The 25,861-nt window shown below is 40.4% G+C and overlaps 1 protein-coding gene across 1 annotated transcript; it reads right to left on the reverse strand.

Annotated features, from left to right (window-relative positions):
* Window positions 1–1,162: 1,162 nt before the first annotated feature.
* On the reverse strand, window positions 1,163–2,241 carry LOC115564656 (uncharacterized). Its single transcript, XM_030389226.2, has 2 exons — window positions 1,876–2,241; window positions 1,163–1,795 (listed from the first exon to the last, which is right to left on the reverse strand). Exon 2 carries the CDS (start codon window positions 1,793–1,795, stop codon window positions 1,538–1,540), a length of 258 nt encoding a protein of 85 aa, XP_030245086.1. The 5' UTR covers window positions 1,876–2,241; the 3' UTR covers window positions 1,163–1,537.
* Between the last annotated feature and the right edge of the window lie 23,620 nt (window positions 2,242–25,861).

Consider the following 25,861-nt stretch of genomic DNA (forward strand, 5'->3'; position numbering starts at 1 on the left):
GAAAGCAGCTGGCCAAGGCATACATCAACTTAAATACCCTAACGCACAAGCTGTGGCATTATTTATTACCAAAAAGTATTTAATTTGTAAATACTATACATATATTTGCAGGTAAGCTTTAACATATATTCAGTATATACATACATATAACATGATAATTTGCTTGCATGTTTGGCGACAGCAGCACAACACCCGGAGCAAAGGGTATACGATAAAAGCAGAAAAAGAAACTGGAAAGCAGAAGGAACAGCAGGCAGGCAGGCAGGCAGCAGAGACGAAGGACATGGGGCAAGGAGGGATGGGCTAATTTGCAATTGAAATGCCTAAGCCAAGACAAATTTGGTGCGCGCATAAGGTTGGGCGCAACAAAGCAGAAAAGAAGGTGAAAGCGCAGACGTGTGAAGAGGAAAGAGCAGGTGGAAAGAGGACAACGCAGGACAATACAAAATGGGGCACGACCGCATTACGCATACGCCGCGTTGTCAACAATTTAATGGCGCGCATGTATATGTACGCGTGTATATGTATATATGTATTTGCACTGTTGTTGTTGTTGTTGCTGTTCGCTCAGTCAGGTAACTGACAAATGCGACAAGCGCACGTGATCACGGGCCAAGGACAAGTTTGTCCGGTTGAATCTCGATGGCAGAGCAACGAACATTTTTGTAACCAACTGCCTTTGGCATGCTATCGGCCCCAACTATTGTGGTCCAATCATCAGAGAATTTGGTCTATGAATTGCTTTCCACTGGGCCAAATTGAAGCACGTCCGTATGCAACCTTGACAAATAAAAAGTATTACATGCGATTCATAAAGTCAAATAACTGAAAGGATGATGAAATTTACTCTAATGGAATCCAACAAAAAACAAACCTAGACCCTGTATTTAAATAGATAAATAGAACTCGCAGACTATTCATAAACGAAACCATATGCACACCTATATAGAAATTAGAGAATGTATGTACTATGTCAACATATTGGACTTGTAAACAACATATTATTGCGTTCGCATTGCATGCACGTACCCCAATACTATGAAGTCTTAAAATGTTAAATGTTATTCCCAGCATACTTGTCATTATGATTGTAAGAAATAAAAATCAACCAAAATTAGAATGTTTATATAAAACCCCAATGTTAATATATTTTTACATATAATAGATTTGGAGTTACATTGCTATTGGATTTTTAATATGGACTGCTCTCAATGAATTTATAATAACCACTCTTAAAAACCAGCTCGAAAATATTTGCCAATTTTTCGAAGAGTTTCCAACAAAGTCAAAATTGCTTGCATGAAAGTCGGAAAGGAAATCATATACATTTATCTAAGTCCAAATCTAAAACTAAATATATATCTATAATTTCCCCTGGAAAATTTAATTTGAAAAATCTGCTCATTTACGTAAATCTGGTGTCGGTTGTTGTTTTCTGGAGTTGCTGTCTAATTTATCGTGGCAGCTTCGAGGTTTCAAGCAGAGGGAGCAGCCATGGAAAGATGAAAGACGACGAAGGCGAAAAGCTCATCGGATATCAATCAAATAGACTAGGCTCGTCATCGTGAATGGACGAAGCAAAGATATGCTCCAGTGTCTCCTGCGTATAGGCAATGACTGTCGCCGGGCAAACGGCCAATGCCTCCTCCAAGGTTACCCACTTGGAGAACTCATCGCCCGGTAATATCACTTGCATGTAGATGATATCATTCATTAACGTATGACTGATGATGGCCATAGGGCTGATGTGGCCGTTCGCATTAGTGAGAGTCGTTGGATTCAGATTGATAACCATCTGCGGGCGAAAGAAGGCGGACATATGGATGAACAGGGCTAGCGAGACGATTAGACAACGAGATAGACTGAGGAACTTACTTTGAAATAGAACGGAAATCCCGGGTCTTGAATTTAGCTTGTCCTGTGAGAGCTAATTGAACGGGTCTGCGGTGCTCTGTTGCTCAAGAGTACTCACACCTCTTGTCCTATCCCTCTCACTCTTACTCTCTATCTCACTTTTTCTCTCGCCTCTCTATCACTCTTCCAATTGCCACTCGCCGGTCTACAATTGGAAAGTCGCCTAGGAGAGGAGTGGTCGCTCTTGCTGCCTTCTCTATTGTAACTTCACTTACAATCTCAGCGACTACTTAAGACTTTCTGTTTTTGATGTGTAGATTACAATTTAATTATGTGTATGTTCAGTGAAATTTTTCTAGCCTGACTGAATCTGTCTGTCACCATAAAGGGCTGCTAAGATTGGGTTTATCTAACGATTGCTATCGAAGCACGGTGGAAGAGGAAGGCGGAAAAAGTGACATCGATAAACAAATAGAGGAAGAGATCACGGTGTGGAGATGAATGGATACACGTGGATAAGCAGGGAGAGAGATAGGCTCGAACTGATGAGAATCGCAAGGAGAGGAGATATTAATATCTGAGCCAACTTAACTATTGTTTAATAATGATATATATATAACTCAATTCAATAGAATTTAATACTCAAATGAACAAAGTTCATATCGATAGATCGATTCCTTTGGCGAATGAATGGATACACGTGGATAAGCAGGGAGAGAAATAGACTCGAACTGATGGGAATCGCAAGGAGAGGAGATATTAATATCTGAGCTAACTTAACTAATGTTTAATAATAACATATATAACTCAATTCAATAGAATTTAATACTCAAATGAACAAAGTTCATATCGATAGATCGATTCCTTTGGCGAATGAATGGATACACGTGGATAAGCAGGGAGAGAGATAGACTCGAACTGATGAGAATCGCAAGGAGAGGAGATATTAATGTCTGAGCCAACTTAACTATTGTTTAATAATGATATATATAACTCAATTCAATAAAATTTAATACTCAAATGAACAAAGTTCATATCGATAGATCGATTCCTTTGGCGAATGAATGGATACACGTGGATAAGCAGGGAGAGAAATAGACTCGAACTGATGAGAATCGCAAGGAGAGGAGATATTAATATCTGAGCTAACTTAACTATTGTTTAATAATGATATATATAACTCAATTCAATAGAATTTAATGTTCAATTGAACAAAGATCATATCGATAGATCGATTCCTTTGGCGAATGAATGGATACACGTGGATAAGCAGGGAGAGAAATAGACTCGAACTGATGAGAATCGCAAGGAGAGGAGATATTAATGTCTGTGCTAACTTAACTATTGTTTAATAATGATATATATAACTCAATTCAATAGAATTTAATGTTCAATTGAACAAAGATCATATCGATAGATCGATTCCTTTGGCGAATCATGAAATCGAAGGCGTTCGCGAGGTGTATGACAGCGGCAAAGTAGGCGTGGCAAGGGAAGATTTGCACGCCTTGCAGTTGCCTTTCACTTTTCACGCATTCCGCAATTAATTTCCGTTTGATTGTTTCAGTTGACTGCACTGCAGTCACGCCCCCAACGCCCACTAATGCAGCTTAATGGCATTTGGTGTGTGTGTGTGTGTGCGTGTGATTTACGCGCTGCATTTGCTGCCATAAATAAAGCGCTAAGCACAGCAGACGTCGCGCTAGAGTGGGCGGGGAGGCGTGGCTGGGCGCCATTGCCATTGTCGACAAGTTGGTCCTATGACTTTCATTTGTACAGTTCATTTGTTGCCCGCAACAGCAGCACTAGTAGCAGTAGCAACAACAGCAACAGCAACAACAACAACAACAAGGCACCCAGAGATACCCGGCTCATGCTTCCTGCCATTTCCTACGGCTGCCTCCTGCGTCCTGCCTAACTTATAAGCAACCATGTTTATTGCTTCTCCATTGTTGTCTTTGGCTAATTGCTGATGCAGCAACAACAGCAGCAACAGCAACAACAGCAACAACAAACTAACTAGCAACAATTGCTCCCAGGCCATCGATTTTGATTCAATGCTGCAAGAAATAAAGTTTGAACAATTTTAAGGACGCAATTTGTGGCAACTGTCAGTTGCATGCATATATGTATGTATGTATGCATGCAGCATGCGCACAGAATGGGCGAATGGGCGAATGGGCGAGCGCAAACGGCAGCAGGGTGGCTCATGAAATTGAATAATCGCACCGAGTGCCGCACACTTTCGAGGGCAGCCATGAAAAATGGCGTACAAATTGTAAAATTTCACATCGAAAGCCCCACTTGAGTCCAGTTGAAAGCGATTTAACTTTCATAGAGGAAGCGAAGGCGAACAATGAAGAGGAAGACAGAGCGAGAAACAAAGTATTGTCGAGTATTAAATGCGCTTCAGTAATTGCTCCGGAGAGAAACTATTGATGGATAGACATGATGAGTCTTAGTTATGTTAGTTGTGATTGATTGAGAGATTGAATGATTGATCTATTAATTAACGAGCTGACTGATTGAGAGATTCAAATAGATCAAATGGGTTGACTGACTGATTGAAAGATTGACTGTTTGATGGATACAGTGATTGACCATTGGAATGATGGATGGAGTGTTTGACTGACTCGATTGAGAGATTGGAAAAATTAGATAAAGTAATTGAGTAATGGAATGATGGATAGATTGATTGAGACATTGGCTGACTAATGTGTAGAATGATTGACAGAATGATTGAGAGATGGGCTGATTGATGGACAACTTGATATACTAACCGACCAATATAATGATTGATCAACTGTTTAAATAAATGGTTGATTAAATGATTGACTGATTGATTGAGGGATTGACTGTCTGATGGTGATTGACCAATGGAATGATGCATAGAATGTCTAACTGACTGATTGCAAGATTGCACTGTGGTTTTTTTTGCGCTTATTTTGGCATAAAGTCTAAGCTTAAAGCTATTGCAGTGAAATTTGTTTTGTATACATTTTTTATGTTTCTATAATGTTCTACTCAGTTTTATGGAATTTGGAGCACTTTTTCAAAGAGCTGTAATGCAAGTGGCATTTTATAAAAATTAATTAATTTACCTCCCTTAGCTGGTGATTAGTCCTTCGTAATCCTTCCCAAATCTAAGAAATATTAAAAAAATCTAAAACAAACAAGTTTTGTTACATAAGTCATTATAAATAATAGTCAGTTCTCTTGAAGTTCAAAATACTCATCTTCTGAAGCAATAACCTCAAGTCCATCCTGTTCTTCATAATACTCATCTTCAGCTTCATTATCTTGTTCTTCTTCTGGATCAGTATTGCTGGACTGCATTTCAAAATGTGGTGCTAATAACAAAGATATTACTTCTTTTGGCATCGTCTTTCTTTTTAATGAGTTTGGTCGCTGCTTAAAGTGGTTACTAGATAAAAATGGATCAGAACTATCCATGGATCTGTTGAAGACGTCCGTGATATTATCTAGCCGACTACATTTTCTCGAATGGGCGCTTGTATATTTTATTTCGGGATTCCGATGCAGGTTCCCCAAGGCAGCCTACGGGAACTATGTAGGCGAGGGCCAGCGCTCTCGTAAACACTCTTAGGACGACCCATTTTTTGTTCTGTTGTACAATGACCGGAGATTTCTATTATCATGTTTTTTTTTCAAGCCATTTCGCATGCTTTCCTTTAAATCTTGCCAAAGTTGAGTTGCACTTCGGCAAGTGTTTATTAATATAATTTACAAAAGCTTTCACGTTTTCACAATGACACAACTAAGGCTGAACTATAGTTTTACATACCATATTAATTGCTTCAATTGTTTAGAAATGTTCACCAGAGCAAATAATTAAAGTTGAGAAAATTTTCCCGCCAATTTCAGCCAAAGCATTTGCTACATAATCAGCTGACTTTAACAGTACTCACACAGAAAAGTATTACATTACATATGTGTTAATGTTAAATACTTTTTTTACCTAATTTGGGTGTTCTAAAATATTAAATCAACATAAATAAAATTTTTTTTGACTTTATGCCAAAATAAACGCTAAAAAATCCACTGTGGATTGGAAGAATTAGATAAAGTGATTGAGTAATGGAATGATGGATAGAATGATTGAGACATTGGCTGACTAATGTGTAAATTGATTGACAGAATGATTGAGAGATGGGCTGATTGATGGACAACTTGATATACTAACTGACCAATATAATGATTGATCAACTGTTTAAATAAATGGTTGATTGAATGATTGACTGATTGATTGATTGATTGAGGGATTGACTGTCTGATGGTGAGTATGTCTGAAGAGATTGACCAATGGGCTGATGCATAGAATGTTTGACTGACTGATTGTAAGATTGAAAGAATTAGATAAAGTGATTGAGTAATGGAATGATGGATAGAATGATTGAGACATTGGCTGACTAATGTGCAGAATGATTGACAGAATGATTGAGAGATGGGCTGATTGATGGATAGCTTGATATACTAACTGACCAATATAATGATTGATCAACTGTTTAAATAAATGGTTGATTGAATGATTGAATGATTGATTGATTGAGCAATTCAGTTCACTGACGGCCACGTCTGCTGTCTGCTCGCCAGGGCATCAATTAAACGAACGTGCAGCTCATACAAATGTGATTGACTTGCCCTCAAGCTAAAGACATATATTGCTAAAAACTAGAGCTCGACCTGAGTACAAAATACGTCAGATACTTGTGCCTGTCATGCCATCCCAGATGTTTGTTGGTCAATAAAAAAGCCAGCTGGCTGGCATGAGTCGGCGAAAATGGCCGGTCCTTTGTGATGCGGCAAATATATATTATGTCTTTTAGGGTGACACTTCGGAAATTAACATAATAGACGTGGTCCAGCCCGAAGCGACAAGCGACGCGATTTTCGTCGAGTCATTGGGGGCAAAACTGATTTTCGATATTTGATGCGGCACATGCGAGGAAGGCAACAGCCACAGCTGCCACACCATGGGGCACACACACACGCACACACACACACACACGCACACAGAGCATCCTTTGCGCCGTGCTGTGAGTTGCCCTTTGACGAGTCTTAATTAAGACATCGTTACGCGCCATTTTCCGTGCTCTGCTGATGGCATGACAATTGAAGTTTTGGCTTACACACACGCACACACACACACCAGCACACACACATGCACACATGCACACATACACACTCATGCCTGTTTAAACGTAGAGGTCTATCTGGCATTTGGTAGCTGAAGCGTTTGACATGCATAATTAAAATTGCACATGCGAATGAGAAGCGCGTAGAGAGGCAGCGAAAAGGCGAAGCCATCGTGGCTTATAATGAGCCGCCTCGTTGACGCTGCGTATGCGTTAAATCCTCATGAAACATATTTGACAGCCAAGATGCCAGAGACAAAAGCGAAGCAGGCTGTGGAGGAAGCAGACGTTGAGCTGCTTGGCTGCTTGGCTGCATTCATTGGCTTTGCCTTGGATAACTCATAGCGAGTTGGCTTCACATCCGCTGCGAGCGCTCCATCCGCTCTGTCGACACATCCGTCTGCAGCTGCAGCCGGCAGCTGACTTCATCCAGGTGCCTGGCCAAGCGTAAGATATTGGCAACCGCAATGCAAACGCTATGCCAAGCACTAGTTTCAGGCACAGCCACAAGCACACCCACACCCACACCCACACCCACATTCAGCTATCAGCCCTTTGCCCACCGCCCACTTCCGACCAACTCTTCTGCGGCGATAGCTGGGCAATTTATTGCCAGCTTGAGTCAAGGTTGAGCTCGCATACAAACTGTTCCCACAGAGCACTCGAACGACAGAGACACCTCACAGTTAAGCTGCATCTAATCGAGCATTTCCCGATGCACTCAGCTGTTCTCGAATGCAAACACAAACTGTTCCCAAGTGATGCGATTTCTATTTAAGTAACAATTTGATGAATGTCTCTCAGTCCAACGAATATATATTCTCCTTCCCATTTATCTTCTGTTCCTAATTAAAACTCTCAAAGTGTTCCCTCTTGTCTCCAATAAATGTGTTCTCAGTCAAAGTGTTCCTACTTCGTTGTTTTACATGAATCTAACTGTTCCCAAACTACTTCTTAACTGTTCCCAAGTGTAGTTTATCGGGTATTGAATGAAATATAGCTCAAATAAGATCAATAATTTGTATGGAAAGCTTTTTCACCGTGAAAATCTGTTCCCAGTTCAGCTCATTATTCCATTATTTAGTTAGATTGAATCTAGAAAGCACAGATTATGTAAGCTACACTCTGATAACACTCACATTTTAGGATAGGACATAGGATGATATCAATCATAATTATTGCACTATGTTTTGACGTATGTTATCGATTAAGAAAATCGATAACTCAACTAGGCTTTAGTCAGATAAAAGATCAAAGCCATAAATCATAGTCCAATAACTCCAAGCAATAACAATAATTTCAGATATCTAGCTATATTATCGATAATAGTTATGTTAGCATCTCAAACAGCTATCGATAACTGTTCTACATACATGAATACAACCCCAATTGGGAACTAAGAGTAAGAGCAATAGCAGATGTTCGGATGCCATCAGCCCAAAGCAAGACGGGAGCGCGTAACTTTGTTGAGCTATGGGTGGCAGCACTCTGAAACTGTTGCTCAACACTTGTTCGTGTTGAAAGAGTGTTGATAAACACTTTAACTAGCTGCTGAAATGCATGTGCGAGTCGCTTTATTTAGTTGACTGCACTATGCAAAAGTCTTGCCATGCAGAGACGTGTCTGTGACTGCGACCCTCTGCACAGGTTCCGGCGCCCCCAGCACCCCCAGCACCCCTTGCCACTTGACACTTGGCAAGTTCGCTGGCAGGTAGCTGCTGCACATACATATCTATATACATATATATACACTGTATATGTATATATGTATATTTGTGGAGCGAAGCGCCTACAAAGGTCAGGCTGAACAAGTTCAACGACTGACACAAATATTTGCCAGGTTCACCTCTTTGTTATTGCTGCTGGGGGCGTGGAGGGGGCTGGCTTTGATGTGAAGGAGGTGGAAGTGGTCTGGTTGGGTTTTAGGTTTTAGGTTTTAGGCTAGTTGCAGCCACAGACAAAACAAGCAGAACGAACGAACGAACAACAACAACAACAACAAGAGCAACAACAACAAGAGCAACACAGCCCAGCAGCAACATAAACAATTTATGCACAACGAGCTGCTCCATCAATGGACAATGGCTGCTTGCTGGTGGCCGGAGGGAGGCGGAGGGTGACGACGGGAGCTACTTAGGTTGGGTTAGGTGGCAAAAAGGGTTCAGACTTGGCTGCAGTTTGCCAACTTTTAGCTTTGCTTGTTAGTTTAGTGTAAACAAGTCGGTTCGGGGGAGACGCCGAACGGTGGGCGGGGCCACGTCTAAACAAACAAAAGAGACCTCACAATAACAAAAAAAAGAAGAGAAAAAAGCAAAGCAGAGAAGTGCAGCAATGTGATGCAAGAAAAAGTCCCACCAGATATATACCCTATAGAAATTAGAAGAGCAGAAAGAAAAACAAATAAATTTCAAATTAAAAGTCACTTATTTTTATTTAAAATGAAATTTTATAAAATATTTGTAAACAAAAAAAATATTTTAAAACTAAAAAAAGCTTCCACTGATAAATAAAGCTGAATTTTTACAATGTTCAGAATTCACTTAAATATCTGAATTAGTTTTCAATTCACTCTTTAAAGTGAAAATAAAATGCGAATAAAATTTTTGTAAATTTATTTAATAACTTCTCAGTCAGCAAACGCCCAGCCATTGAGCATTTATAGGGTATTCTACAAAAGTGAGAGAAAAAATAAAACTGCGGGTCATTTGAATGCATGTTTGGATGGGCGTGGCAGGCGGTGGATATGGCAGCGTGGATTTGCGGTTCGGGGGCGTGCCGCACAGCATCAATGATAAGCAATGGACTGTAGCCACAGCCAAATGCTGGACGATGGTCAAAGCAGTCGGCGAACCGAAGAGCAGACAGAGGAGTGGGAGAAGTGAAAGAGGCAGCAGAAGCAGAATGAGGAGGTAGTGGAGGAGGAGGCGGCGGAGCAGGAGCTGCAGGAGAAGGCAGCATTGGTAAATATTTAGCTCTCGGCTGCACTTGAGATTAACTTCCATACAGATGCACTCGACTATCGCATGTGTGTGTGTGTGTCTGTATGTGTGTGTGTGTCTGTGTGTGTGCAGGCACAACACAAACACACTCAAAAGTGAAAATGGAAAAAGTTTCAATGGTTTTATCATGTTTACTTTTATTTGTGTCACTGAGTGGTTGTATAAGCCACGGCTCGGACCAACAGCAGGACTCGTTGCGCGCACACACACACACACACACGTACACACTCATACAAGGCATACACGCTACGGCGTATGTTCAACACACTCCAGGGAGATCAGTGACAGCCGTGAAGTGTCGCCCGCCTTGCCCTCTGGAGGGCCAAGTGACAGCGCAGGATTTCGATAAGGACAAAGGACACACAGCAAAGCTGAAGCGAAAAGGGGGGGGGGGGGGGGGGGGGGGGAGGAAGCGAAGCCAAGGAACAGTTACAGAAGGAGCTGCAGCTAGAGCTGGATTTGGAGTCGGAGCTGGAGCTGGGCCCAAGGACAATGAAAGATGCTGCTGTTGCTCCTGCTGCTCCTGCTGCTCGTGTGGGCCAGCCGCTGCCATTGACCTAGAGCTGTGAGCGTGTCGCCAAGATGGAAGCTGCAAGACATACATATATCGATAAGCTTAGTTGCTATCGATAATATCTCAACTGAGAGCATAGCTAGTTACTATCCATAATGCCAGCATGAGTTTGTTATTGAAAAAAATGCAACCTTTCCGAAATGAAGAACTTAATTTAGTGGCATAGAAGATTGCGAGCATACGAAATATCGATTAGTCGATTAACTATCGATAGTGCTTCGAGCAACTTCTATATGCAATTCCTAATCAACATTTATATACATATACACATATATCGCACTCATCGCCTACCCGTACTACTATCGCTTAGGCCCATCCCTAATCATCGAGCGCAGCCTCTCCTTGACTTTGACTGCAACTTAGACAGCCAGCCACTGAGCCCTCACGCTTAGTATCACATGCCTGGAAGCCATCGAACTGTGCATTGTGCCTAGCTAGCTCTGTAGCCCACCCCCCCCCCCCCCCCCCCCCCCCCCCCCCCCCCCCCCCTGCCCCTCTGCAGCCTCCCTCAACGCAGTCGCTCGCTCTCTCAGCACCTTCTGGTGCAGCTGTTTAATAAACAGCTTAGCCCCAGACGGGGCCGACAAACAGTGGAGACTGCCTAGAAGGGAGCGACCAAGTCTCAATGATTTCGCACAGTTTATGATCCTGGCCAAGTGCTTAAACTGCTGCTTCAGCTGCTCAAGATTCCGTTAAGACTCTGCTTGCCTTTTTATGAGACGCCCAAAGCCTGAACTTTACCATAAATGAAATCAGGGTATAACAATAGAAGATAACTGAACTTGAACAGGCGGAAAACCAAAATGAAGGCTGAGAACTCTGGTATAGTTATATGAAATAGTAATCATATACATTATAATAGTAATATCAATAATAATATATATAACATAAAATGAGATTTCAAGCTTGAGTGGAAAACATCAATTAGATTTGTCTGCTTTTTCTATTAATCTTGAAGATCTATTCTTTAGCTCAAACCCAAAGATTTGATATACTCTAAAGACTCGCTGAAGACCATTGTGATTTCATTATGATTCACTCCTTTATGAATCTTGAATCTTCCAGATCGATTTTTAGACCTTTAGCCCAACGATTCGATTAAGCATGAAGTCTTCTTCGAGTCCATTTTGATTATATTATGATTCATTTTGATAGGCCTCATCAAGTCTACAGTTTTTTCTATTGTTTCGCTTAAAAACTTCCTTGACTGCAGAGATCAGCTCCAAACCTTTTGCGATTGTTGCTTTTGGTTCTCATATACCTAACGCACACTGGCTCTGCACTTCCCCTAGGGCGTTTTTTGAACTCGTCTCAACCTGTGGCTCATTTCCATCTGCTGCAGCTGCATAATAGGCGCTGCTTTGCCTCGCTTTGGCTGTGAGCTCTGCCTGGTGCTTTTGTTGATTTTGGCATCGCCCGCATAGTGGTTCTCACTAATTAATGGGAAGTACGCAACGCACCGCTCATCCCAGATACCCTGTACGAGCGCTAGGCTTCTACCTACACGTGCTGTGCGCTTCTCTTCTCTTCTCTCTTGTTTTTGTTGGCAGCATTGATTGGCGGTCGATGGTTATACCCTGTAATTGTAGTTGAAGCAAGGATAGAGAGGTTAATACGGGCTTATCTATAGTTTATCTAAGATATTTTTAATATTTTTTCTCGATCAAAATCCCTCATTAATCACAAATATAGCTGAAAACTTTATTTAAGATAGTTAAAAAATTCGATAAAATATATCGATAAATAATGAAGTTATATAACGATTTAGTTACTGAGCAGAGGGAAGTATGAAAAACTTTAATTATGAAATCATATATACTTATATGAAAACATAGCTGCACTCACACTTATACCTCTCACATAAGAGTCCTACTACAGGGTATTAACAGCAAGAATCAAAGAATAGATTAAAATAAGACAGACATTTTTCCCTTTATCCAAATAATATTCTCTATATATATCTACAGTATTAACTATGTCCGCAAAGCGGCCTCAGCCCACTTTACAGGGTATATGCTAGTCCAGCATTTTTACACAATTTCTCTGTGGTTTCAGCTCGTTCATTGTTTTTTATCAGCCTTTGTGCTGCCTACTGCCTGGCGCTCTTGCAGCCAACATCACGACACCCCCGCCCCCCTCCCTCCCTCCCATCAAGCCCCGCCCCGTCGCCCTCAGCACACAGCACCCTGGCATTGTCTGGCATTGCCAAGGGGTGCGACAAGTGTGCGATCAGAGATAAATGCGAGCATTTCCATTGTTGCCTTTTGTTATTTTCTTGCTGTTTACTCTGTTATTTCATCTTTTGTTTGGCCTTTTATCAAGTAATTAGTTCGACATGACACTGTACACACTCGTGTAGGTGTGTGTGTGTGCGTGTGTGTGTGTGTGTGTGTGTGCTTGAGCGTGCCTTGGCAAAGGTCACCTGAGCGCAGATTAGCAATCGCCCAAGATTAATTAAAAGCAAGCAGCTTTATGATTTGCTCTCTCGCTTTAAGTAAAAGCTTTACTCAATTAGATTTTAATTGTGTTTCGTTTCATTTATGGAAAGTAACAGGTTTTCATATTTATACACCTATCTGCATGCATTGCTCCATTTCCTTTTAACAGAAACTCTGAAAGCCTTTGCAAGTTGCTTAAAGCTTAAGTTTAATGTGCTTTAATATAACTTTGTAAGAATAACTGAATCACTTTTCCTCTATCTGAAGCTGTCAAGCTTTCAATAAGCTTTCAATTGCTAGTGTATCATATTTAATGTGCTTTCAAAGCTTTAAGTACACAACGATTTAGCTGCTGTTAACAATTAATTCATGTCAATAAGTTATCCCCAATTTTAAAGGTAATTCTTCTTCAGTTTAATACTTTTATTTATTGGAGATTAGAATTACTGTAGAACTAAAATCAATAACTGCTTTCATAGTCTATCATTTCACACGATATTATTCGAATAATCTGCAATCAAATAAATGCATTTATTTGAAAGCCTCACAATCGATTTTTTCGCAGATATTTACAGATTCTTTTCATTCCCATAAATCATCCCATATGCTTTAAGTGCCTTATATTTTATATTTTGTTGAATGGGAAACTTAAAGTGCTTTTCATTTTCATGAAAATTGCAGTTCAAGTGCAAGAGAACCCCAGCTGATGTATTTTTTGCTAAGGTATATTAATTACAAATTGCGATGGCTGGAGCGAAAAAAAACATCTCCAAATACTCTAGTTGCATGGGCTGGACTTGTAAATACCCAGCATCGAGAAATATTAGAGAAGCAGACGTGCTGCAGAGGAGATGGACAGGCAGATAAACAAATCTAGAGGGATTCAATGAGACAGACAGATAAACTATAAACTGAATCAAACTAATCAATAATATCTATGTACACACTCACATATATGCAAATGTATGAACACACACACATCCAACTGCAACCTATATTAGTTCAAATCTAGTACATCCCACTAGGGATGACTTTCACTGGGTATCCGGGCATCAAAAGGTCGCTATCAAATGTTTCACCTTTGGCCAAGCTTTGAAAAGTATTAAAATGTTCAATATTTGTAATTACCAGAGGGGGAGAAAAAAAAACATTGTGTTCAATGGAATTCGATATGCCAAAAAAAAGGGGAGCAAACTCTTTAATGAAATAATGGGGAGATTTATATACCTACAATATATACATAGAGAGAGAGAGAGGGAAACAGAGAGAGAGCAACAGTCAGAGTTCAGTTAAAATTTCGTTCTACCACATGTTCTATGTACGTGCTATGACTCGTATTCAAAAAAAAAAAAAAACATTATTTGTTTATTATTTAAGATTTCAATAGGCGTAATTTAAATAGAATATCTGCCTTTGATTTACTCATTAGAACTGGTTCCATACTTGCGACTAAATGAACCAGTTGCACATTGAACTAATGGCTACAATTATCTAAATTGTATATACAGTTGAACTGGGTTCATATAACTGGAACTAGTAGTTCGCAAAAGAGAACTAAATCGTTGGAGCCTAGCTCGGCTTCTCAGCCTTGAGCCTTCATTTGTTATTATTATATTTATTCATGAGTTGAGAATATATATATCCTTAAACTGGAACTAGTTCAGTTTCAATGTGAATTCTCCTTAAAAAAGAAGTTTCGTTCATTTGAAAGTTACTCGTGTTCGATCGACAAGATGAACTAGTTCCTGAATTTTAAATAAAAATATGGAGTATATAAAAAACTGAGGTCCACTGAAGTTCAGCTAGCCTTCTGGCTGTAGTATATGTACTATCCTAAGCTCTTTTGAACTAGTTCGTCTAAGATCAATGTTTTACCTTACTGCTTCCAAGTATTGATTTCTTTATTAAATGCGGTTTCATTGCATTCGAATCGAATTGCAGCTCCCCAATTTATAATAGACGTATTCAATCATAAATATTTTTTTGAAATTGCTTGTTCACTTTGAACCGGTTCCCTTACGAGTCGCTCACAGTCCGTCTTCGATTGAACTCTTCTTCAATTTCGTCATATTTTGCCCGGGGGCCAAGAGCAAAAGCTGCTTAAAATGCGCTCATTAAATTGACTAAGAAATGTGAATTTATCGAGTGTGCGGAGCGAAACAAGGGCAGCTACTATCCGTCTCTCTCGCACACACGCTTCACTGGACCCCACCACCGTACACCCCTGACTCCAGTTTACAGTTTCCTTTTATCTGTACGTTTCATTTGCTCTGCGCTTACAACTTAAGCGGATTCTTATACTTCCCTCTCTCTCTCTGTCTCTTTCTCTCTCTCTCTCTCTCTTTCTCTCCCTCTATATCGGTTTTTACCCCTCCCGCTCGCTCTCTCTTTCTTATGTGCCCTTTCTCATTTAATTTTCTCTCATATATATAGTAAATATATATAAATTTCTTTTTTGTTTTTTGCCATTTGAACTTTTAATGTGCGTGCTGTGCCCCGTGTCCGAGTGGCTCTCCGTGCGGCTCTTTGGCGTTCAGCAGGCCACGCCCATATCGCAGCGCCCCCCACTCGGTGTCCCCCACTCGAATTTATTGCACACATTGCGATCCATTGCATTAAAGTTTAAGTGCCACGCGCTGGCGAAACATTTCAATCAACAGCAGCTTCTACCCTGGACATGCCACCACCCGCCGCACCGCCGACCCACGTCTGCTGTACCTTCTCGCTCCAAGTTCGAAGCGAAACAAAGACGAATGCCATTGCAATTGCACGCATTTCCCAGTCAGCGATGAGTCTTTCACTTGAACTTTTCGGTCAGTTTACACTCTGCACACATCAGCCCATCTCTTTCACACTCACACTGTGTGTGTATGTGTCTGTGTGTGTGGGGGGCGTGTCTGTTGTAACTACTCAAATGTAAGCGATGCTAGCGAAAACATAAGTCCGACTCCTGCTGCCCAACTAAAGTTCTCCTATTCAAGAATTTGAATCGAACCTCAACCCGCTGCACCCCCTGCTCCCATCCCTGTGCCGAGCCGGCTGCCCGCCACTGCCACGCCTTTTGTCCACATAATGGCCAGCATTTCAATTCCTTAAATGGGCTTTAACATTTATTATATTCTCTTTCTTTGCTTTCATTTGAAGCGCTCTCACGTCCCAGCACTTCTATTCAAGCATCCAACTCGAGTCGACTAGAGGATCTAAGCTATATATATGTATATATGAATGATATATATCTATATTTGATATATATTTTAATATGAACGAATAGAAATTTCTAGTAGATCCCACTTCTATCATGAAGTTCGCTTTGCTGTTCTTCTTTAATGATCCGAACTTCTAACTTTTACGAGTTGAGAATTCTATAATGGAAGCATATGTAAAGGTTATTCAAGTGAGATACATAACAACACTTTTTTTCTATGTGATCTCTTCACAAAAGCAGATTCGATTCCATTGATCTTCGGGAATGAATTTACGATCTGATGCTTTTTAGGAAGTATAAGAATACCTCTTCTGCCCTATGTTAAAAAAAACGCCTCGTAGCAACTAAGATGAGTTATTTTTAGAAAAAAGTGTTATTAAACGGTAAAAAAAAAGATAATATATAGCAAATAAGACTAAATTGAGGATAAGAGAAAGAATATTTACTAGTAAGAAGTATAGACTAAGATACAATATATGACAACTGAGACAAGGTAAGTCTAGGAAAAGTAAGTTTTACTAGTAAAAAGAAAATATCCTTCATACCACATAATATATACTAGGTAAAATAAAAAGCTAAATTAGTTTTCATTCAAATTTCAGCTATGGAATGGAATGCAATGGATTGGGTTATACTTCTCTAGAAACTCATGTGAACTTTTGTGGAAATATGCTTGCCAGATTTAGCCTGGCTTAAAGGCTCACCGAATTAACCAGCTGACATATACACACATATATTATATATATACATATACACATACATATATTTATATATACACTTCTCTTCCATATACGAATTGCTTCCACCATTTCACGCTCAATTTCACGAATTCAGGTGAAAAATTTAATTGGCTTTCGTTTTGCTCGAGCTCTCGAGCTCATTCCTTTGCGCTCGAGCCACGTATTCTCAGTAGCCTCAGCATCCATGGCAATTTTCTCTTTGAATTTCGCCTACGTTCAGCGACTTGTGGACAGATTAAGTAATTATTTCGAATCGCCTGCCGTAGGGTATTTAGTTTGCGGCTCGCCGGCAGCGATGCGTTGGCCATGTTTAGCTTTCTCGCATTTGGCCCCCACCGAATGCCCTCGTTGCCCTTCGTCCCGCGTCCTTCCAGCCGTTGGCCGCATTGACTGCACACTGCGATTCATTTCATTCGTATACCCTGTACCCATTCACAGTGCGTGTGCCAAGGGGCATATTCGCTGCGACATCATTTGAAGGATAATTATGAATTTACATATCGAATTGGTATATATATTCCCCTCCCCCCTTTCAACATTCCCCTCCTACTCCACTTCTTTTTATCGAATTATTTCTCATCTTTCCTCTGTTTCAGTATTTACCCTTGTAATCCCCTTTTTCTTCCCTTCTATTCTCTTCTCTGCTCTTTGCGTTCTCGCCTCTAATTTCCTTTTCCAGAGTCTTATCCACTTCACTTTCATTTGCCTCGTCTTTTATGCTCTCTTTTCATAACTCTGTCTCTCTCTCTATCTTTCTCTCTCTCTCTATATATATATCTCTCTCTCTCTGTCTGTCTCTCTGTCTCTCTCTCTCTATCTCTCTCTCTCTATCTCTCTCTCTTGCTTAACTCTTTGCATCGCTAATTTACTCCGTTCCTCTTTTCACACGGCATTCTCATCAATTTCGCTGCTTCAGTTTCTGACTTTCATCCATCCTTCCCAGCCTTGGGAAGGTAGAGGAAAAGTATTTATTTTCGGTTATTCTCTTTCTACCCCTCATTCGTCTGCTGCTCGATCTCTCTTCCCTTTATTCGATTTCGTCTTTGTCCTTCTATTTATGATCGAATCCCTTTGTGTCCTTCTATTCCTTATCCTCTATCTTTCTTTTCCTTCTCTTGCTATTCACCCTTCTTCTTGTTCATTTTCCGTCTACTCATCCTTTAGCTCGACTTACTCTTAGTTCGTTATCTATTCTTTCTTCCCTGCTTCTCTATCTATTCTCCTTCTACTCCTCTATTACCTCAATCTCTCTCACGTACTCATCTTTTTCCTACTTCTCCTCCTTCTACAACTTTTCATTCTTCTGCTTCTTCTCCTTCTCATCTTTCTGTTCGTACACCTCCATTAGCTCATTCTCCAGTTCCTTCTCCTCCTCCTTCTCTTCCTTCAGTTGCATCAACAAATCTTCTTAATACCGTGACTATATCGATCTAGCTCCGCCTCTTTTCTCACTACAGGGTATCTCTTTAATCGATCAGCAAGCTTAGCTTGTGTGTGTGCCTACCTCTCTCTCTCTCTCTCCCTCTCTCTCGCTGTGTGTGTGTGTGTGTTTTTTCTTCTCCCTTTTAGCCGTGTTGTTTAGCGCATTTTCGACAATTTGCAAAATTGAAATGTGCGCAAATTTAAATTGTCGCTGCATGCTTTTAGGCGCCATCGTTAGCGGCATTTTCCAGGCGTTTGAACACGCCAGCGACACACACTCGCACACACACTCGCACTCGCACTCACACGGGCTTGGCTCATTTAGAGCATGGTAAATATTGCGCATACGTCATGTTGGCTTTGGCGTTGGCGACAATTACCGTTGGCGGCTTCTGCAATTTATGCGCTGCACTCAACACTCGGCACTCGGCGCTAACGATTCTCAATGCATTTCGCTAGCTAAAAACTGCCACGCCCCCCTGCTTCCACAATCGCCTCTCACACGTCTCGAATGGCAGCCCAGCTAGGTGCTGGTCTAGACGGCACACAAATTAGCCAACTTAAATTGGCTGCCACTTGACGACGACGACGTTGGTAGGCCGTGCCACGCCTCCGGCTTAATGCATTTCAATTTCAGCTTTTTTTCAGCTTCTTCTCTTCACACACACACACACACATACACACAGAAACTATAAATTAAAAAGGTTTTTTGTCGAGCAACAAAATAAAAAAAAAAAACGAGGAACAAGAACAACATTGCCATGCGAAATGTTTTCGTTAAAAAGTTTGTTTTCAGAGTGGAAGGGATGGGTTGCAGGCCTGCGGTTAACTGTGTGCCAATACCCTGTAAGTGTACGGGTTAAAGGGCATATTGCAGAGGCGCATGAAGAAGGCAACACTGCTAAGTGAGACAGTGAATCAATCAGCGTGTAAAATCATGCAACACTGCCAAGTCAGCCAATCAATCAATCAGCAAATCAGTCAGTCAATCAATCAATCAAATGAAATCAAATCAGATCAATCAATTAAGCTGATCAATCAGTAAGTGAGCTAATCAATCAGTCAATCATGTTACATTAGGGCAAGCGAAAATGAATCATCAGTCAATCTATTAGTCAGTCAATCAGAATAGATATTGAGCAGTGCATAAGTAGGTCAGTTAGTCAATCAAAGCAGACGTGAGAGCATCCATCATATATAAACTCGTTATTCAATCAAATGGCTCAATCTGTTAATTATATGCCAGATATGCCAGATATAATTGGCAGATTGAGCAATTTGATTGAATAACGAGTTTATATATCAATCAATCAACCAATCAATCAGAATGTATCTTAGGCAATGCTTAATCAGATCCATCACAGTAGGCGTGAGGAAATGTCAGTCAATCAGCATGTAAGCTCGTTGGTCAATCAATGGTTCAATCTGTTGATCAAAGGCCAATCATTCAAATAGACAATCAACCAGAGCTTAAGCAGTGCATATTTAGGTCAATCAAAGCAGGCGTGAGGATATATCATTCAATCAGCATGTAAGCTCGTTAGTCAATCAACGGTTCAATCTGTTAGTCAAATGCCAGTCAATCAATTAGCCAATCAATCAGAATAAATTATACGCAGTGCATTATTAGGTCAATCAAAGTAGGTGTGATTCAATCAGTATGTAAACTCAATGGCTCAGTCTATCAATCAATCAATCACAACAATTGATCAATCACTCTATAATATCAGAGGTCATTAAAGCATCATTAAAGCTGACAGCAAATAACGCACCAGTCAATCAATTAATCACACTCAATCAATCACATCATGAAGGCAATGCATTTTTACAGGGTATTCAAAGTCAGTGCAGCTGCAGCTCTGCACATAGTTGGCCCAGTGAAAATGGGCAACTGCCATCAGCTGGCTGATGCGAATGCGAATGCGGATGCGGAAACGGAAGCGGTTGATGCTGCGTCGCCTTTTGGCACAAAGCTCATTTAATTAGCATTGATAATTATTTTAAATTATTGCAAATGAGTTCATTAAGTTGTGAAAAATGTTGTCGCAGCAGTTGTGCTGCCACATTGTTTATTCGCTTACCCAAAGCAATTTGTACTTGTCCACTGCTTAGTCTCACAGATACCCTGTACTCGGCGCGGTCAGCGGCTATATGTGGCAAAGGGTCTGGGTTGAGTTCATAGGAATTTGCATTGTTGAGAGTTGAGTTGATATCGATAGCCAAAGCTAACATCCGTTGGTCCTTAACTAAGTGCCACGCCTACTAGTCAAGTAGTAGTCACGCCCTCTTCATATCTTCATATCATATCTTCATATCTCTTCATATTCCACTTCTTGAAATTAGGCATCTTTAGTCCATCAAACTCTGCTCACTTATACCCTGTTTTTTTTTTTTTCCATTGTGTCTGTGCTTTAATATAATCCGCTCATATAACTAAAATTAATTTGATTGCTGATGTTGTCTCAGCTGCTTCATTAATCAAAACAGCAAAGGGACAACTATTTGTCTCGCTCTCTCGCTCTCTCTCTCTCTCTCGCTCTCCCTCTCTCCCTCTCGCTCATGAATAATTAAATGTAAAACATAGTTATCCCTGTTGCCCGTCGAGGCGGCTCAAAACTTATCCATCAAATGACATTTGCGTTGATTCGGGTTTCCATCAAAACACCCCCGCTATTGCCTACACCCCCAACAAACCGCCCACTCCTCCCCACCCCTCCGACGCTATCGCTTAATCAGCCTCCTCCAATACATGGCATTGGGTTCCCCTGGTTCTGCTGCTTGTTCTGGTTTTGGTTTTTGGTCTGGATTCGAGCCGCTGTGTGTGTGTGTGTGTGTGTGTGTGTGTGTGTGCTTTGCTCTTCCTTTTCTCTTTTCATTTCTGTTTGTCTTTCGTGTTTCGCCCTCCCCCGCCCAGCCTCCACTTGTTACGGCTCAGCTTTCGGCATTCATCAAAAATTGTGTCAAAATTTGTGAAAAAAAAATAAGAAAAGGACGAAAACTGAAGAGCAAATCTTGTCGCACATTTGCTCCGACACGGCGATTTCTGCTCCTGGACATGGACATGGACATGGACTCGGCGCCCGAAAAAAAGTCGGACAATACATTTTTTATTGGTTTTCTCTTGTGGCTGAGGGAGAGAGAGAGTCAGGTGGAAAGCTGTGTCAGCGCCTGCTGTCTACATGCTGTCTCTCTCTCTCTCTCTCTCGCCCCCTCTCTCTCTATCTCTCTCTTTCTGTTTTGCATACTTTGCTTTAAACAAATGTTATATATGGATACACAGATAGATAGATGGATTGATAACTAGGTAGACAAATAGTTGGGTAGATAAATAGATGACTAGTTCGACAGATGATGGACGTAGATAGCAATGAGATCTGTGCATTTTGCTAAAGAAGGAAAGAGAGGAAGAGGGGAAAATGAAGGGAAAGGGAGCAAAAGAAAGATAGAAAATAAGGAACGATAAAGAGAGAGAGAGAATTAAGGAAATATATATAAGGATTTTTATATAGAAAGAGTAAGAGATAGGGAGACAGAGAGAATTAAATGAAGAGACAGAAAAATGAAAAGAGAAAAAGAAAGGGCAAAAAATAATGGAAAAACTGAGAAAAAGACGAAAGATAAAAAAATATACATATATGATATATAGAACATCATATAAAGATATATCGATATATGTATATTGAAATATTCAGGACATAATGTATATATATTTTTTTCACTCTTTTTCACTCTCTTTCTATAATAATATATGAAATAAATTTGTTTATCGATTTCACCGATAATCGACAATAATCGATGCTATAGTTTATGTAAATGGATCTTAGGGTATTCGTTAGTCGCAGCAGTCAAAACTTTCTGGCACAAAATGTTTAAATTTTGTTAGCAGCCGTTGCTTAAACACAGATTTCATCTTCCAAAATTTTTCTATCTTGCCTTCATTTCTTGTACTCCCTATATATATATATATATATATATATATATATGTGTGTGTGTGTATGTGTGTGTGTGTGTTAACATGGCTGTCACCATTTTTTGTGTTACATAGTTTTTCTAACACCCAGCACAAAACTCACAAAAAATTATATAAAATAAAAAAACGAGAAGAAAACGAAGAAGCATAGGCAGGAGGGGCGGGACATGAAGGAGGAATGGGAAAAAACTGTTTTTGCCAGTTGTGGCAACAAGAGAGTGGCTACAGCGAAAGGGGGGAAAGTGGGGAGGGGGAGAGCTGAGCCGAGGCAACAGCGGAGATTGAGGGTGTTCTGCATATGAGGATGGCTCTGCATAATATTTGGCCATATAGCAGGCGCGACGCATGTGGTAAATGCTGTAGTAGTTGTTGTAGTTGTTGTTGTTGCTGTGCAATGCACAGCAGCTGAGAGCGGGCCGACGAGAGGCTGGGCGTGGCAGCACGCCAGCCAAGCGCATTTGCCAGTTATCCTTTAAAGGATTTGGCATGCATGCAAATAACTCAAACAGCGCACAAAACAAGCAAAACAAAGCACAAATAATATAAGTTAAGCCGCATACCCTGTAAATAAGCAGCTAGCTTGTGGATGCCAAGTCGTGCATTGCCCAGGCCATTTCATAGCGCAGGCACAGCCGCTTTGTGTCAGCCAGGGTATCTGCTAGTCGTGCTCGTCTGCACGTCTTGCCTCTCGCTTTTTGCTGCTCTGCTTTGGCTGGCATTTCTGACTGCCAAATGAGTTTCGTGCGGTCAACCGCTTGGAAATTTACACCTCGCAGCAGCCAATGCCCCTTCTCGACAGCCACGCCCCTGCCGAGCGAGCAACGTCCGCCCCTCGGTACTGGCAGCTGCCTTTTGTCATGCTGGATTTTAGGCAAAACTGAAAAAAAAAAGAAACCCAAGCAAACAAAGTGAGGGTTGTATCGACTATACAATACCCTAACTGCGGGCGAAAATGCTAGGAAGATAACAAAGGATGCAGGGATTTTATTGATATACACAACTTGTATGGATTGAATATGATGTGATAAGCTAAGAAAAGCATTTCGAAGACTGTATAAAGACATAGGCATCCTAATATTGTAAGATCATATCTATAGCTATATAGATATAAAAATAAAAGTCTATCAATATATATCGAGATTTCTCTCGAAACTTTATGATAAACTTTATATAAAGGTTTACCTATTCTAGGCATAAGCCCATAGACCCTCATCAAGGGTATGCAAAACAAAAGACAAAGGAATTCATTTTATGAATTTGTTAACAACAAAACACGAAATCAACCGCCACAACTACAAGTGCAGACAGTGAAAGAGACGTAGACCCTGATACAGAGATAGAAAACGCAAGAGAGGGAGAGAGAAACAGAGAGAGAGAGAGAGAGAGAGTGTGAGCTAGAGACAGTGACAGATTGAGTAAAATTCGAGCTTAAAGTTGTAGCTGAGGCAGCGGCTGAGCTTCCCACACTTAAATGTACCGTAAGAGCAAAGCTTGCTCTTCTTCTTCGTCTTCTTCTTCTTCATTTGCTGCATTTAATAAGGCCATTGTTGTTGCTGTTATTGTTGTTGTAAATGAGGTCCATTCATGTTGTTCTTCATGAATTTCATGAGTTGTCATCTCGCATTTCAGCCGAGTTTTTCCAGCTGCCCCAGCACTGATTATGCCAAGTGTCTCTCCCGAGACAGCATCCACCTAGAGCCTCCAGTACACCCACTTTTACCCAGCTGGCGGCCAACATGGAGTGTATAGGGTATACTAATTGAGCAGTATGAAAATCGTGACGAATTGTGAGACATTCAATTTAATATTATCTATAATCGTTAACATATATCATATAACATATATCATATATCATACATCATATATCATATATCATATATCATATATCATATATCATATATCATATATCATATATCATATATCATATATCATATATCATATATCATATATCATATATCATATATCATATATCATATATCATATATCATATATCATATATCATATATCATATATCATATATCATATATTAACAATAATCTATTATCGATATATAATTAGGGTACAGCTATAAGAATATCTATCGTTAATGTGTTATCGTTATTGTGCTATCGATCGCGCATTTAATTTTTCCCACATTCTGCCTAATTTAATGGAATATTTTTTGAGGTTAATGTCGAGTCAAGTCATCTGGTACAGTCCCAAGCAGACAAGATGCTTTCATATGAAATTGCATTATCTTGTAGGTCTCTCGCATTGCTTTCCAGACTACATATGCATTAGCTGTGAATAGCATAATCAATTGTTTCACTCTTGTTGCCTTTTGTCACAAGCCTAATGACACAGTCATGGGCATTCAAATAATGTCAGTTGCTTTCCCTGATGCGGATGCCGTTGTCGTTGTCGTTGTCGTTGCTCGGTTGACAACAGCAACGGCGTTGCCCATTAAAATCGATGCCAGCAGCTTGGAGCCAGGTCTGAGCTCTGAATTCATTATGCGACAGCCTTCGATTGCTCTCCTTGTTTCTGTGTCTCCTTATGCATGTGTGTGTGTGTGTGTGTGTATGTGGGTATGTGGGCGTGTTTTGACGTGCCTTGTATAGCACTTGCAGATTATGAATTGGCGATTATGTTAATGAGCTAAGCGCTTCAAGCGTTGCTGCCCAGTTCTCAGTTTCATAACCGACTCACAGCTAATACATATGTATGCATGTATATACATATATGTATATATATATAAGTGTATATATAAATATATACACTTATTTTATATATTTATTCATATATATTCAGTTGACACATGAGACGCATTTCACAGGAAGCATATATTTATGCAGGGTGGCAACGACCCAAACAAAGTATACAAAATGGCTTCAAGCTACCCCCCCACACACACACACACACATGCACATCCACACACGCGCAGCATTCAATTTTAAATTAAATATTTTTGCTGGTGTTTCCTCTTCTTCTCTGCTATCCGTTGATTTGTTGCGTTCGCGTTGCGTGCATTTTTCTAAGGAGCTGAAGCTGGAGCTATAGCATCATCACCATCAGCGGGAGCTGCAGGCAAGTATTTTGGGATCTTTGGGTCTAAAGCCGCAGCCCACAGAAACCAAAGCTTTCAAGTATGAGAATAAATAAGTTGTACTTCAGCATTTTGAGCAAACTTTAGCTGGTCAAGAGATAGTCGCCAAGTTGAAGCTGCCGCTGCTTCTGCCTCTGCCGCTGCCGCTGCCGCTGCCACTGCAATAAAAATATAGCACACAACTATGCTCAAGCTAAGCAAAAAACGTGCAACAATAACATCAAGAGTGTGCTGCAATCGATTGCCAGACTATAGAGTGCGCTCTAAGGATAATGAATAATGAGGGAAAGCAGAATCAGAATGACAATGACAATGACAATGACAATGACAATGACAATGACAATGACAATGACAATGACAATGACATGACAATAATGACAATGACAATGACAATGACATGAACAATGACAATGACAAT

The sequence above is a fragment of the Drosophila navojoa genome, chromosome X (genome assembly GCF_054131105.1).
Source record: "Drosophila navojoa isolate 15081-1374.11 chromosome X, UAZ_NAV_1.0, whole genome shotgun sequence".
Classification (NCBI taxonomy): domain Eukaryota; kingdom Metazoa; phylum Arthropoda; class Insecta; order Diptera; family Drosophilidae; genus Drosophila; species Drosophila navojoa.